Source organism: Erpetoichthys calabaricus, chromosome 6 (assembly GCF_900747795.2).
Source record: "Erpetoichthys calabaricus chromosome 6, fErpCal1.3, whole genome shotgun sequence".
Lineage (NCBI taxonomy): Eukaryota > Metazoa > Chordata > Cladistia > Polypteriformes > Polypteridae > Erpetoichthys > Erpetoichthys calabaricus.
Window position 1 is genome coordinate 56,614,828 of NC_041399.2, and position 14,775 is coordinate 56,629,602.

Sequence of the window (14,775 nt, forward strand, 5' to 3'; positions counted from 1 at the left end):
TCTTCACCCTTCAAGAATGTCTCTGAAACACAAATCTGATGCAAGTGCTGGTGATACAGTAAAGAAGAGGAAAAACCATCACCATTAAAAATAAAGTAGAAATAATAAAAAGGTCAGAGAGAGGTGAAACTCCATCATTCATTGGCAGAGCACTTGGTTACAGTCTGTCAACAATAGCATTTATTAAAATAATGTACCTGTTCCGACTTACATACAAATTCAACTTACGTACAAACCTACAGTCCCTATCTTGTACGTAACCCGGGGACTGCCTGTAATTTTAAAAGCTCTTTACAATTACAATTCTTACAAAGGTTCAAATGACCTCACCTTGTAGATCCTGTCTTGTAGTAAAGCTCTCATGAGTGGGGAGGACAGGCCTTTCCTTCATTGGAACTCTTCTTGCAACGCAGATTAAACAAGACTGCAAGTCTGTGTTTGGGGGTTGTACAATTTTAAAAATTAATATTTCTGACACAAAATTACTATACTTGCATTTATTAATCTTCAAATAACACTGGATGGTAAAAACAAGATAACAAAAAATACTCAATCTATAATATGCAAACACCCTCACTTACACAACTAATTCCTTGATGTGTAAAAGGTGCTTAACACCCTATTTCAAATGTACAAGGCTGCTAAAACAAATTAAGAATACTTAGTGACTTATAAATGAGTAATAATAAGTTGCTTAGTTTTTAACATCTTTATATAGACACAACACACAATTTCCAAATGGTTAGTTGCAGGAAAGCTTCTTGTTACACTGGACAACATTCCCCCCCCCCCCCCAAAACATTTTGCTTCCTTTTTGGTGATTATGATAGACAGCTTCAAACTGCATAAAAATATAATTTCAGATTAAATTCCTACATAATACAGTCAAACATGAAATTAACTTTTATTTAGTGTGTTTAATTGCTTAATAATGCAGATACACTGCATTAGTTTAGAGCAGGGGTCTCCAACTCTTTGTCCTGTAGGGCCCTAGTGGCTACAGGTTTTCATTCTAAACATTTTCTTAATTAGTGCACAGTTTTTGCTACTAATTAACTTCTTTTGAATTAATTTTGACTTTTTTTTTTTTTTTTTTTTTTAAGATTTCTTTGCTCCCCTAAATTTCTTCCATCGTTCCTCTTGAATTGATTCATTTCTTTCCTTAAATGGCACCCAAACAGAAATTAACTGAAGTGGGTCAGCCAACAGAAGACCAACTAAGTCAGGGCCTGAAACTGCCAACAATTTCACTCCAACCAGTTGCTTAATTAGGCTCTGATTCTTGTTGTTAACCCCTTTAATGGGTGGCCCTTTTTTTTTTTTAAATTACAAACAAAATTATTTAAATATTTTTTTTGTTAGCAACAATAAGCTAATTTCATTCTAGTTTTTTTTTTTTTGTAGATTTATTTACACAATGTACAAATTTTCCATTTTTCACTTAGTACTCCAGTTGTGTGTGGTATGTGCAGAAGCACGGAGCAGCGCAGAGTGGAACATTGCAGTCTCTGCAGCAGTATATTACTCTCCTCCTCTGCCTGTGTGACAAACACACTACATATCTCTTATGAGATGTCTGCTCAACATGCAAACATCTCTCTTATCCTTCCACTTCAAAGCCATTAACTTATTTCTGAATGCAGTGGCAACTTCTCCCAATTTCAATTTTTTTTTTTTGTCATCACAGATTTTGGCAGGTCCTTTCTGTTTGAAACAGGTCTTTTACTGTTCATACTGCATCAGTTTCCATCAAATTCAAAGATTCATACTGCTTGGGTCTGCTGTAGTAATTATCTAGTCATATCACATATCCCTGATTCAGTAGCTTTCCTCAAACATTAGCACTTTCCGTGACAGTTTTGTAAAATTACGAACATCAACCCCTTCTACATTGTTTACAAATTCTGTATCTTTTCCTGTGTACATCATTATATTCCACAAATATCCACTTCTTGCCTCACAAAGCCTATAGAGGATTCCATCCCAAAACCATCTTTTTTTTCGTAATGTATACCTTCCACCCTAGACTGCCTTTACATAGCAGTAAACTTTCATTGATTGAAAGATCTACCTCTGGAATTTAACTTCCAGAAAATTTTCGAATGCAGTGGTCAAAGAAAGGCTCGATTTTATACATCTTTGGAGAAACTGGTATGGCATCATTATATTCATTATTAAATAATGGGTAACACATGTCTAACTGCTACACAGAAGGAACAAATCTTAAAAAAGAAACTTATAAAGCACCAAAACATGGGCAAAACTACTAAATGAATTACCACTCGCAAAATAAGAGCGGTAATCAAAGAAATTTCAAATGTTCAAAACACGCTTGTAACTTTGTGCACAATAAAAACTGCGAAGGTACACTGCTGAAAGAAAGACATTCAGCCACTAAAAATAAATGCCAAAACTAAATCCTTTTCCCTTAGAAATGTGACTGAAGGCAAGTGAAAGAAAAAGTACCGTTAGGGGTTCTTTGGTCTCAAAACTACCATAAAACTTTCACCCAAGTAAAGGATGTCTGTACCTCTGCCACTATGACCACCAAGTAATAAAAATCACACTAGACGGCAGAACCATGCAGAGCACAGATCCAAAGGAATTGTGTCCATAGTCTCAATCCCAGAGAAGTGAAAAATCAAAAGACGCACGTTTTTTAATTCCATGGCTCATTGCTGCTTTCATTGTGCAATAGCATATTTCTGAATTGGTTGATTTTCTCTTTTCTAGTATTAAAATGTTTTGGGGACCTGAGCAGATCAGCATTCCTGACATCTTCACCTTTCTTTATTTTCAGACACAGTTTGCTTGTCACATTTGGATTCATTTTGTATCTCATTGTCTGGCTGGTAATTAAGGAAAAAGAAACAAGGTGTCTGAGGCTTCAAGAGCAAGTCAAATAAAATTAATTCAAAAGAAGTTAATTAGGTGCAAAAACAGGTCACTAATTAAGAAAAGGGTTAGAATGGAAACCTGCAGCCACTGGGGCCCTGCAGGACCAGAGTTGGGGACCCCTGGTTTAGAGTGTATTAAATATATTTTGCTGCTGTTTTATGTCTATACTCTGCATCTAGTGCTTCATATTTCAGTGTCCAACAACAATCAGCCAGAATTGGTGGATTCCACTTAGGATCCGGAAAAGTTGCCCCCCACATTTCAACCCCGATACATACCCCCCTTTTCGCCACTCATACGATTTCACTCCCCACACGTCGCCCCAGTTATTTTTCCAATCACCTACCTGGATCATTTATCAAAGTTGCGTTCCATAGAACTGGAGTTACTGGATTTCGCAGAGTTTTTTCGTCAGCACTGTTGCACAATTCAATGAGTCCGAACACACTAAAGCCGTTACGCAGCGCATGTTTGCAGTTTTAGCAGCATGACTATCTGCGGTGCTGAAGAACAAGCAGCGCGTCACAGACAGTGCAATATCAATATATACGCACCGCGCCATATAATATGATAAACATTTACTATGGCAAAGAGAACTGTGTCAATAAGAGGCAAAAGAAAATTGGCAGATGATGACAACCACAATTACATGTTTTCAAAGAGAAAGGTAAATGAACAACATGGAATCTGGGTTTGTGGAAAAAAAAGTTCCACCTGCAAAGGGCACGTTTAATTTTTTGGCAAATTTAACATGTGCATTTATTAAACTAAAATAAATTACACAATATAAAAAAAATTAGGTGCATTATTTACATTTCTGTAACCTACTCATTATCTACAGGGAGCAAATTGTGCAAGGCGAAATGTGGTAAGGGAGAAATGTGATGAGGGCGAAATGTGAGGAGTGACTTTTCCTTAAACCATTCCACTTACACTGGCACCGCTTGTCCATTGTGGCAATGGCCAGATAAAACCTCCATATTTATTCCTGATTGCACCAAGATTAGTGCTGAAAATTAATCTTTAGTGACATGTTACACTACATGGTTTTGTATGCTTTAAGTATGTTGTCAACAAGCTAGAAGTAATTTGATGCTCTGTAGTTGCAAGGAAATTTCTAATTATCCTCCATGCAATTTCTTCCAGCACCACTAAAAGATCTTTTGAACCACATGTCTGATTTTTGGACCAACAAGAAAACATTCCTTTCTTTTTGCATCACTCATTTGTGGAAGCATCGGTTTCAAATATCAAAATCTTTCACCTTCTTTGGTCATCGCTTTCAAAAAATCAATCAGTCATCAGTCCATGTTTTTACATGAACAGGCGTCAAAAATATCTTTGCCGGGTCGAAAAACTGGTTTATGTGCAACACTTTTTGCCCTTTAAGCAAATGCTTATAGAGTGGTATATTAGAAAAAATGTAATGCCCTAGAAAGCATTGTGTTTAAATTTGACTAAAACTATTAAAGTATTGCCTATGCTTAGTGTATTTAGCAGACACGTGTAGTCAACTGACTAAACTGCAGCCACAAACAGATTAAGCAACTTGTTTACTGCCATGCACATACATGGAATGAACCAAAAGGGAGGAGTCTGACACAACTTCAAGTGAAAAGTACAATGCTCAGGTAAGGAGTGATTGGAGAATAAAAAGTTCTCTCTCACCTTCCCCTTCTTCTTTGATGGACTTTGGTTCAGACACAGCAAAACACTGCATAGTTTCATAATTCTGATGTGCTTCTTGGTTGTCATGACCTTCTTCATCAGAGTCACTGGGTGGTTTGACGAGCATGCGACAATTAAACGTGTGACTGTTCCTTCGTGGGTTTTCATTAGGCCAAGGAACGCCATTGACTATAAAAGGTGAGGAAAAAGACAATTCAGCACTGAAATGATATAGGATCATTGCATGTCTACTGCCATCTACTGTGTACTATAGAAAGTTAACATGACGTATTAAATTGGGAACAGCATCATGGAACATTTACTACAGATATATATTATGCTTCTCAGATCTAGCAGAATGAAAAACTCTCACTGTCAGACACTTGTGTCTAAGAATAAAACACTTAATGCATCACAGAGATATAATTCTAACACTGCCTATCTTCCTTAAGAAACAATTATTTAAAGGTGGGTTATGGTGCAGCAGGGACTGATGTAAGAGACAGGGAGGGTATACACACCACAGGGCTCTAAAGACAACTGAATTTTTTCTCATCCCACATTAACTAATTAAAAACAAAAACAGAAAAAGCGGTTTTACTATAAAACAAAATAATTCTTTAGGATGCCTTTATTTTTGGCCATCACTTTACTCTGATCACATCTTTACAAGTCAAATTTACAGATACATTAATGTAGCCTGGCGGTGGGACACTGACATATTTCAAAGCTGACTGTGTACAATTCAACAAACTTGCACATCAATCAAAAGCAGCAACTGTATTTTTATACACCCAAAGGTGCCTTCTTTCATATAAATCATAAGTTTCCATGTTGTCTGCTCTCTTTCATTAATAAAATAAGCAATTTGCACACATATATATATACACCAAACAACTTGTTACACTTGAGTGAATCCACATACAGTACAATGAAAGGGTAATCACCACTGAATAGCTGAGGTTCAGAGCATTCCAATGATACTTTGTGTCAAGCAGTGTAACTTTGCAATACTATGGAATATTAAATTTAAACTTGGAACAATGATAGCTAACAGACGAGGACATAAAAGAAAACTGCTTTAACAGCTGTGAATCATATAATGTCTTGGTTATGTAATGTAAAACCCATTTTGTAGAGAAGCTCCTAAACATCTACATTTTTGTGTTTTATTTAGTTGACACTGCTTTTCTTTTTAAAATTTGGAGTTTTATACTTGCTACTCTTCAGTCATATGCAGCTCCTTTATTACAGAACCAAAAAAACAGCAGTTTATTTTTTGGGTATGTAATTTAGGCACAATAAGCCTAAAACCCTTAGTGCATAAGAGGTTAAATGTACAGTGGAACCTCGGGTCACGAACGTCTCGGACCACATACAAATCGGGTTACGACCAAAAAGTTTGCCAAACTTTTGCATCTGTTCACGACCACACACTCGGGTGACAAACAAGCCAGTTTCCCTTCCGGTTCGTACGTGCCGATGATTTCCGCACGTGTTCAGTCTATCCCTGTGCAGCGAGAGAGACAGCAAGCGAGCAAGCCCAAGCAGAAGACTTAAGTAAACATTTAGTTTACTATTACAGTGTGCATTCTATGGTATAATTAACTATTTTTGTGCTTAAAAATCTTTAAAAAAAAAAAATATTTTCATACAGCTCGTACGGTCCGGAACGGATTAATTGTATTTACATACAATCCTATGGTGGAAATTACTTCGGGTCACGACCAGAGTTTTGGAACGAATTACAGTTGTGACCCGAGGTTCCACTGTATTGCATTTTAATAGTCTTTAGTATAAAAATATACTATAAGTATGATTAGTGTATATTTTGTAGGCAATTATATCAAAGATGACTTATGAAATCAATAAATGATTTGGTTTATTACTACCATGCTTTTTGATAGAGTATTTTTAGCTTTGCTATCCAGTGGAAAAATGTACATTAAACATTTTTTAGTTTGCCTAGTTTGAAGCAAGTAGCATATGGCTGTTAATATGAAAAACCAGGATTTTAAGTTAATTCGAGTGTGTGCCTTTGAACATTGCTTTAGTCAATACTGTTTAAAATTAAAAGGCATGTCGGTTAACATCAGAAGACTGCAAGGAATAAATACATCTAAGGCAGAATCTGTTAATATAATTGCTTCTTCAATGTTTGGCATGAGGTTCTTCACACACAGTCTGGTTCCAATATACTATTTAGGTGTGTCAAATTTATGCAGTTAACATTGACAGAGTTTAAATTCTTAAAATTAACTTGTTTAGCAACATAACCAGTGGTAACAAATATACCCTTGCTGGCTGTAAAAATACACTTGAAATATGTTTGTTGCTCAAAAAAAGTCTCTAATAATTTTTAATAGGAAGTTTTCTAAAATAGCAACAATTCACCACAAAGTGACACATGCCTCAGTAGTTTGTAAAAAAGTATTTATTGTGCGTACTAATCTGTCAGGCATTTAGTGAAACAAGTATGCTTGATTAAGGAAGGATTTCCAGTTCTTAAATATCAATTTGTTTTCTTGGCCATAAACATTTGGAAGACTATGATAAACTTAGGACTGTGGTTATGATACTAGTAAGTTATACAAACCCTGTGTTAAGTTTTAAGTTTGTGTTTGACACCAACATTTCACCAGATTGTGACAGATTCTTCTTTAGTTATGATACATGACACATACTTCATACCAATTTGTCAAGAGTTTGCTGAAGTCAGAAGTATGCTTCATTAAGATTCAAGCTCATTTTAAAAATTCTTACAAGCTAAAATTGTTACAATTTACACATTACATTGTAAAGACAACTTTCTTTTAAAGTAAAAATCTTGCAAATGAACAATTTTATCATTTAGAAAAAAATATATTTAACTCTAATCTTAACTATATAGTAGCCAGGCATACTGTTTAACATCACTGACTTATAATGTGAAGCCATGACCTCCTCAACGGAGCAGAGGTCTGGAGGTCGCAGTTCGACTCTATTGGGGTTATTGCTGTTTCATGAATCAGACATTTGTTAGGATAATTTTAAATTAAGTAACAGAGATATGGATCCATAAAGTGAACACTGGTCTGGAGCACGGTGGGGGTTTGGGGGTGAAGGAAAGCATGAAGAAGCAGCTCATTCCGCATTTGTTGCAGATGTTGTTTAGAAATCTAAATATGTCCAACGTCCAGTAAGCTACCTAACATTACATCAGTTGCAACTACACTAAAGATAGCAATTTACTGGAGTAATGGAGTAGCACTATGCGTAATAGTTTTATTATTATGAGTTTAACAGATATCTGATTTTACAGTACCTACCTGACACATTGCTGAAAAGCACCAGGCTAGCAACTCTGACATGCAAAAATAACTCAGATTAACTTTTATTGTTGGTTAATTTTATTGGTAACTAACATTGCTGATTGAGTGACTTACTGCTATCTGCTGTCATTGGAAGAACAAAATAAAGTTTACATAAATTCATAACTGTAGGTGACATATTCACGTTTTTTCTTTATATCTAAATATTCAGCTTCATTTTGACCCTGTATTTACAATATTAAGTTTATGAAGCATGTTCAGTAGTAGTAGTAGTTTAATATTATTATGGACCCCTAAGAACATTCTGCTCAGGGACCCAGTTTGGCTAGGGGTCTAGAATGTCTTGGTCATAAGGTTTAAAGGGTGTAAGAAAGTACAGGAAATCGACACAATGTTTATTTACACCCATCAGCCACAACACTAAATCCGCCAACAGGTGAAGTGAGTAACATTTATTATCTTGTTACAGTGGCATTTGTCAGGGGGTGGGATATATAAGGCAGCAAGTGAACAGTCAGTTCTTGAAAGTGAGATGTTGGAAGCAGGAAAAATAGGCGAGAGTAAGGATCGGAGCGACTGGGTCACAGCATCTCCCAAATGGCAGGTCTTGTGGGGTGTTCTTGGTATGCAGAGGTTATCACCTTGCAAAAGTGGTCCAAGAAAGGCCAACTGGCAAGGCTCACTTATGCATGTGGGGAGTGATGGCTGATCCATCAGGTCTGAACCCACAGAAGAGCTACTATAAAACAAATTAATGAAAAACGTAATGCTGGCCATGGGAGAAAGGTTTCTGAACATACAGTACAGTGCATTGCAGATTTCTGCATATGGGTCTGCATAGCTACAGTCCAGACAGAAGGACCATGCTGAGACCGGTTCAATGCCGAAAGCATCTTGAATGGGCACATAAGCATTAGAACTAGACCAGGGGTCGGCAACCCGCGGCTCTGGAGCCGCATGCGGCTCTTCAGCCTCCTTGTAATGGCTCCTTTTGGCCTTGACAAAAAAAAAAAAAAACATGAAAATGAATAACGGCAATTTCTTAATTTAATTTGTATATAATATATGTAATATATATAATGTTTATTTACTACTACTACTGTTATACACTTTAACATCTAATTTTTATTTTTATTTATAATTTGTCAACTAAAATATGCGTCACATCTACGTCTATAGCCCTCGCCTTTACCTGCAGGTGGCTTCTGGAGTGTGCGACCCCTGCACTAACCATGAATAAATCCCAAAAATGAAAAATCCCAGAAGAGAACAGAGAGTTTAATTCTGCGTGGACAGAAGCATTTGCCTTCACCGCCAACGACGCTGGCTTACCGGTGTGCTTAATATGTGGCGATAAATTATCGAACAACAAAAAATGTAACGTTGAAAGACATTTTCGAAACAAGCACTCAGCATTCACTGAAAAATACCCAAGTGAAGATGAGCGAAAGAGAGCAATTTCGGAACTGCAACGGAAAGCTGAACAGAGCAAACATACTTTCAAAAAGTGGATCACTTCTCCACAATCAACTACAGCTGCTAGTTTTGTGGCAGCTCAAGAGATCGTAAGGAGGGGTAAGCCGTTCACAGACGGAGAATACATGAAAGAATCGTTCATAAAAATATCAGAGCATCTATTCTCTGACTTTAAATGTTTTGGTGTTTGAGCGCATGATGACAGTGTTTGCCAGAGATGTACAGAAAGGTACACTCTCTCACTTCCCCTCCCTGAGAGAGTTCAAAGCAGTGAACATTCACATAAATTGTGATTATTTCCACCGTACAATTATTACAATGCAAGCTGCATTTAGAGAAAGATTCAGTGAGTTCAGAAAGAAAAAAAACACTCTCTCCTTCCCTGGACATCGACCCATCCCTGCTGAACACATCCGCATTCACAGGAGTAAGTAAGCCCGATCTAGAAATTGAACTGGCCGCATAGCGGATAAAGATTTATGGGTGTCCAAGTTCAAATGCCTGACAGCGGATCTTGAAGAAGTCGCCCGTCAGAAGGCTACTCTCGCTAAAGAGCACAAATGGACTGATATTGAAAACCTCCCCAAACCCGACAAACTTGTTTTCAATACATGGAGTGCCATTCCCGAAACATATATGAACATGAAAAAATATGCATTTGGAGTCCTGTCCATCTTTGGCTCAACATACTTATGTGAGCAAGTTTTCTCAAGAATGAACTTCATAAAGTCCAAATATCTCTCCCACCTCACACATGAGCCTGCAGTCCTGTGTGAAGGTCAAAGTCACATCGTATAGCCCCGACATAGAACAACAACAACATTTATTTATATAGCACATTTTCATACAAAAAGTAGCTCAAAGTGCTAGAGATGATCTGCAGCGAACTTCAGAAACAGAAGTCACATTAAACAGGTGAGAACAATAGCATTTAATAGGCTAATATTTAAAAAAAAAAAAAAAAAAACACATTTATTTCAGACCCGGAGCTGATGTAGGTTTTTTTGTATGTTCAGGTGCTTCAGTTGATTGCTGGCTGAGAGGGAAACCTGAAGAGGATGAGAGCACACTGAAATGGAATTTTATGTTTACTTTTTTAAAGCTGCTAAGCTACAGCTAAATGTTTTATTTATATTAAAGTGGGCTAGTTTTTATTTTAATTTTATACAGGTATAGGAAGGACTCAAATAGGCCTGCAGAGTTCAGTTACATTTATTTCAAAGTAGGCCTACACATGCACACTGCACTTCTGTTTGTTGTATTCCGTGGTTGTAACATGTAAAATCTAAAAAAAGATTAAAACTTTTAAAAGTTTATAAGCTGTGTTATGTTTTGCGGCTCCAGACTATTTTTCTTTGGAGGAAGAGGGAGCAAAATGGCTCTTTTCATAGTGAAGGTTGCAGACCCCTGAACTAGACCATAGAGCAATGAAAGAAGGTGGCTTGCTCTGATGAATTATGTTTTCTTTTAGATCATGTGTGTGGCCAAGTTTACCAAGGGAAAGATGACTACAGGGCACACTGTGGGAAGAAGGGTAGTCGGCTGGGGTTGTGTGATGCTTTGGGTAAAATTCTGCTGGAAAACCTTGGTCCAGGCATTCTTGCAGATGTTACTTTGATGCATACCACTTACCTAAACACAGCTGCAGACCATGTACACCCCTTCACTGCAATGGTATTACCTGATGGCAATGGCTTCTTTTAGCAGGATAATACACCCACACTGCAAAAATTGCTAAGGAATGGTTTGAGGAACATGACAAAGAGTTCAAGGTGTTAACTTGGCCTTTAAAATTCCTATATTTCAATCCAAAGATCCTTGGAGGCCCACCTCACATCTTACAAAACATAAAAGATCTGGTGCTAATGTCTTGTTGCCAGACACAACAGCACACATTCAGGTATCTTGTGGAGACCATGCCATGAAGGGTGCGAGCTATTTTGGTGGCATGAGAGGGACCGATGCAATAATAGGCAGGTGGTTTTAATGTTCAGGCTGATTAGTGTATTTTTACATTTTATGAAGTGAGGTGATGATTAGTGAGCAGCAGTATGGTTTCATGCCAAGAAAGAGCACCACAGATGCAAGGTTTGCTCTGAGGATGTTGATGGAGAAGTTTAGAGAAGGCCAGAAGGAGTTGCATTGCGTCTTTGTGGACCTGGAGAAAGCATATGACAGGGTGCTTTGAGAGGAGCTGTGGTATTGTATGAGGAAGTCAGGAGTGGCAGAGAAGTACGCAAGAGTTGTACAGGATATGTACGAGAGAAGTGTTACAGTGGTGAAGTCTGCGGTAGGAGTGACGGATGCATTCAAGTAGGAGGTGGGATTACATCAGGGATCAGCTCTGAGCCCTTTCTTATTTGCAATGGTGATGGACAGGTTGACAGACAAAATTAGACAGGAGCCCCCGTGGACTATGATGTTTGCTGATGACATTGTGATCTGTAGTGATAGTAGGGAGCAGGTTGAGGAGACCTTGGAGAGGTGGAGATATGCTCTAGAGAGGAGAGGAATGAAGGTCAGTAGGAACAAGACAGAATACATGTGTGTAAATGAGAGGGAGGTCAGTGGAATGGTGAGGATGCAGGGAGTAGAGTTGGCAAAGGTAGATGAGTTTAAATACTTGGGATCAACAGTACAGAGTAATGGGGATTATGAAAGAGGTGAAAAAGAGTGCAGGCAGGGTGGAGAAGAGTGTCAGTAGTAATTTGTGACGGATGGGTATCAGCAAGAGTGAAAGGAAAGGTCTACAGGGCAGTAGTGATAACAGCTATGTTATATGGGTTGGAGACGGTGGCACTAACCAGAAAGCAGGAGACAGAGCTGGAGGTAGCAGAGTTAAAGATACTAAGATTTGCACTGGGTGTGACAAGGACGGATCGAATTAGAAATGAGTACATTAGAGGGTCAGCTCAAGTTGGACGGTTGGAAGACAAAGTCAGAGAGGCGAGATTGCGTTGGTTTGGACATATGCAGAGGAGAGATGCTCGGTATATTGGGAGAAGGATGCTAATGATAGAGCTGCCAGGGAAGAAGAAAAGAGGAAGGCCTAAGCGAAGGTTTATGGATATAGTGAGAGAGGACATGCAGGTGATGGGTGTAACAGAACAAGATGCAGAGGACAGAAAGATATGGAAGAAGATGATCCGCTGTGGCAACCCCTAATGGGAGCAGCCGAAAGAAGAAGAAGAAGATACAGTACATCTGATGTTTGATTTAGAACCAAGTCTACTTGGAGACTGATAACTATAAAAAGTAAGTGTTGTGCAACTGCTGAACAAAGAACAGGTTCCCTTCATATTGCAAAGTCAAAAGATGAGCTGGAGGTTAATATTACAACCACATCTCTCAAAGATGATCCAAGGACTGGCTGACCTTTGACACTGAGGAATGTTTTAAATGTGGTATGAACCATTATGAGGAATTGAGCAGTGCACAAAATAGCAATGAAATAGAGATTAGTTAAGGGGAATTTGAATATACTCTCAATTAAACAAATTAAACATGGGCATAGTCTGCATGTTGTCCTTACAGAATGTTGACACCTGAAATCAAGAAACCAATGTTCCAAAGAGAATCTTGAGCTACTGAAATCAAACTGGTAGAAATGTAAGGAGTGTTTCATAACAGAGGGTGAAATTTGGATGCATCACTATAATCCGGAGTTCAAACAACCAAAACCAATGGAAACATGCCTAGAGTCTCAAACACTAAGAAAATTCAATGTACAAGCCATTACTAACAATATTATGTCCATATTTTCTTATGCTGTTGAGGTTATAGTCCCTACTGATTACATGTTTACAGAAGCGCTATGCCAATGAAAATTTACATCTGATTAAGTATTCAAGGGTTGTTGCATTAGCAAAACCTAAACATTCTGAATGGCACAGAAAATCTCTGTGAAAGTCACAAGTTTATGTGTTCATGGAGACTGTGATGAAAATTGAAAATTGATTGGTTTTAACTGACCTCTCTTGCTAACTTAGGCTATAAACTTTTTGAACACTCCTCAAAATACAAACAAAGCTAAGCAGAATGATTGAAGAATACCGCGATATCTTCAGGTACCTGCCTGTAGCACATTGCTGGCAATCGTGCCATTTTAGTAAAGTTTAAAAATCAACACAGTATTCATGGTATTTGTCAAGTTATTTTTTAAAATGCCAATTTCTTTACTATTTGAATTTTAAAAGAAAAATACAGTCACTTTGCTTTATTTAACAGCTGAACTTTAAATGCAAGATTTACTTTCAAAAATGTCAAGTTGCTGGAGATAAATTCTTGTTTTAATAATTTCTGCTGAATATGGTTCCATTCACAAACCCATTTTGTGATACAGCTTTCATGTAGTAATGTGCACCAGCAAATTAAACTAAACCATTTAAAGAAGAGATAACTACGAGAACTGGCTTCAAGTATACCCAACTGAACAAAATTAAAAGGTTATTATACTTTGCACTGCATCAGGGAGTAAGCAGCTTGCAAAGAACAAAATTAGCTCACATCAATACAGTTTATGTGTTTGTAAATTCAGTATTAATGGGGAAATTTACAAATATAACAAAAGTTGTCCACACAGTTACAGAATAAAGTCATTCACTCCATGAAAAAAATGAAGTTTGCAAATATCAGACAAAACTGCAGACAATGTCAATATGCAAAAACATTACACCAGCACTTTCACAATTGCATATGATAATTTTGATTGTACATTCTGATCACTTCACAGCATTTGGTTTCCGTTTATTTCTTATAAATGTAGAAAAGCATGCACTCATATGCCATACTTAGGGCTCACAGACTAGAAGCAATTACTGGGTTTTATCATATTCAGAAATGACACCATCTTAATGCTTACTAGTTCTTGAGCAGGTATATGAAAGTAGCACTACAGAAATTGCTTAATTTGCTTTAGTGGCAGATGATGAGGCCTATAAATACACTGCATATGTAAGCAACTTACATTCCACCCCCCAAAAACCATAAAAGTAGTTAAACACCAGTTTGCCAGTTACATATTGTGAAAGAAAAAAGTTAAGGTCTGATCTGTTGCCAATAAACAAGTGCTTAAATCACCATAGATATTGATTTATTTAGATTGCCAGTTCCATATTATTATTTAGAAACTTCTCAATAGAATGTATAAGTATTTTTCCAATGCAATAACAAATGCAAGCATTAGACAAAATGTAAAACATCATAATTTTCTATAAAGTATGTAAACTCAATAGAGTTAAAACGTACACTTCAAAACTATTTCTTTTTTAAAACAGAAACTCCCTGTCAACGTGGACGTCTACTCTGAGCATTGCTGTCTGTAGCATCAGATGAGCACAGATCGAATGCTGAACATTTTTATGCTGATTGCAGCGAATCAGACCGCCCACACAGGCTTTCACCTCGTGTTCGGTCGGATACG

At 37.3% G+C, this 14,775-nt stretch overlaps 1 protein-coding gene across 5 annotated transcripts in view; it reads right to left on the reverse strand.

Moving 5' to 3' along the window:
• Positions 1–14,775, reverse strand: part of ncoa2 (nuclear receptor coactivator 2) — a 337,105-nt gene that overhangs the window by 114,579 nt on the left and 207,751 nt on the right. For all 5 annotated transcript variants that reach the window (XM_051929406.1, XM_051929405.1, XM_051929403.1 and 2 more), the window contains exons 7-8: positions 4,567–4,755; positions 331–432 (exon numbers count right to left, since the gene is read on the reverse strand). In XM_051929406.1, coding sequence (XP_051785366.1) covers positions 331–432; positions 4,567–4,755 — 291 coding nt within the window. The remainder of the gene's footprint in view (positions 1–330; positions 433–4,566; positions 4,756–14,775) is intronic.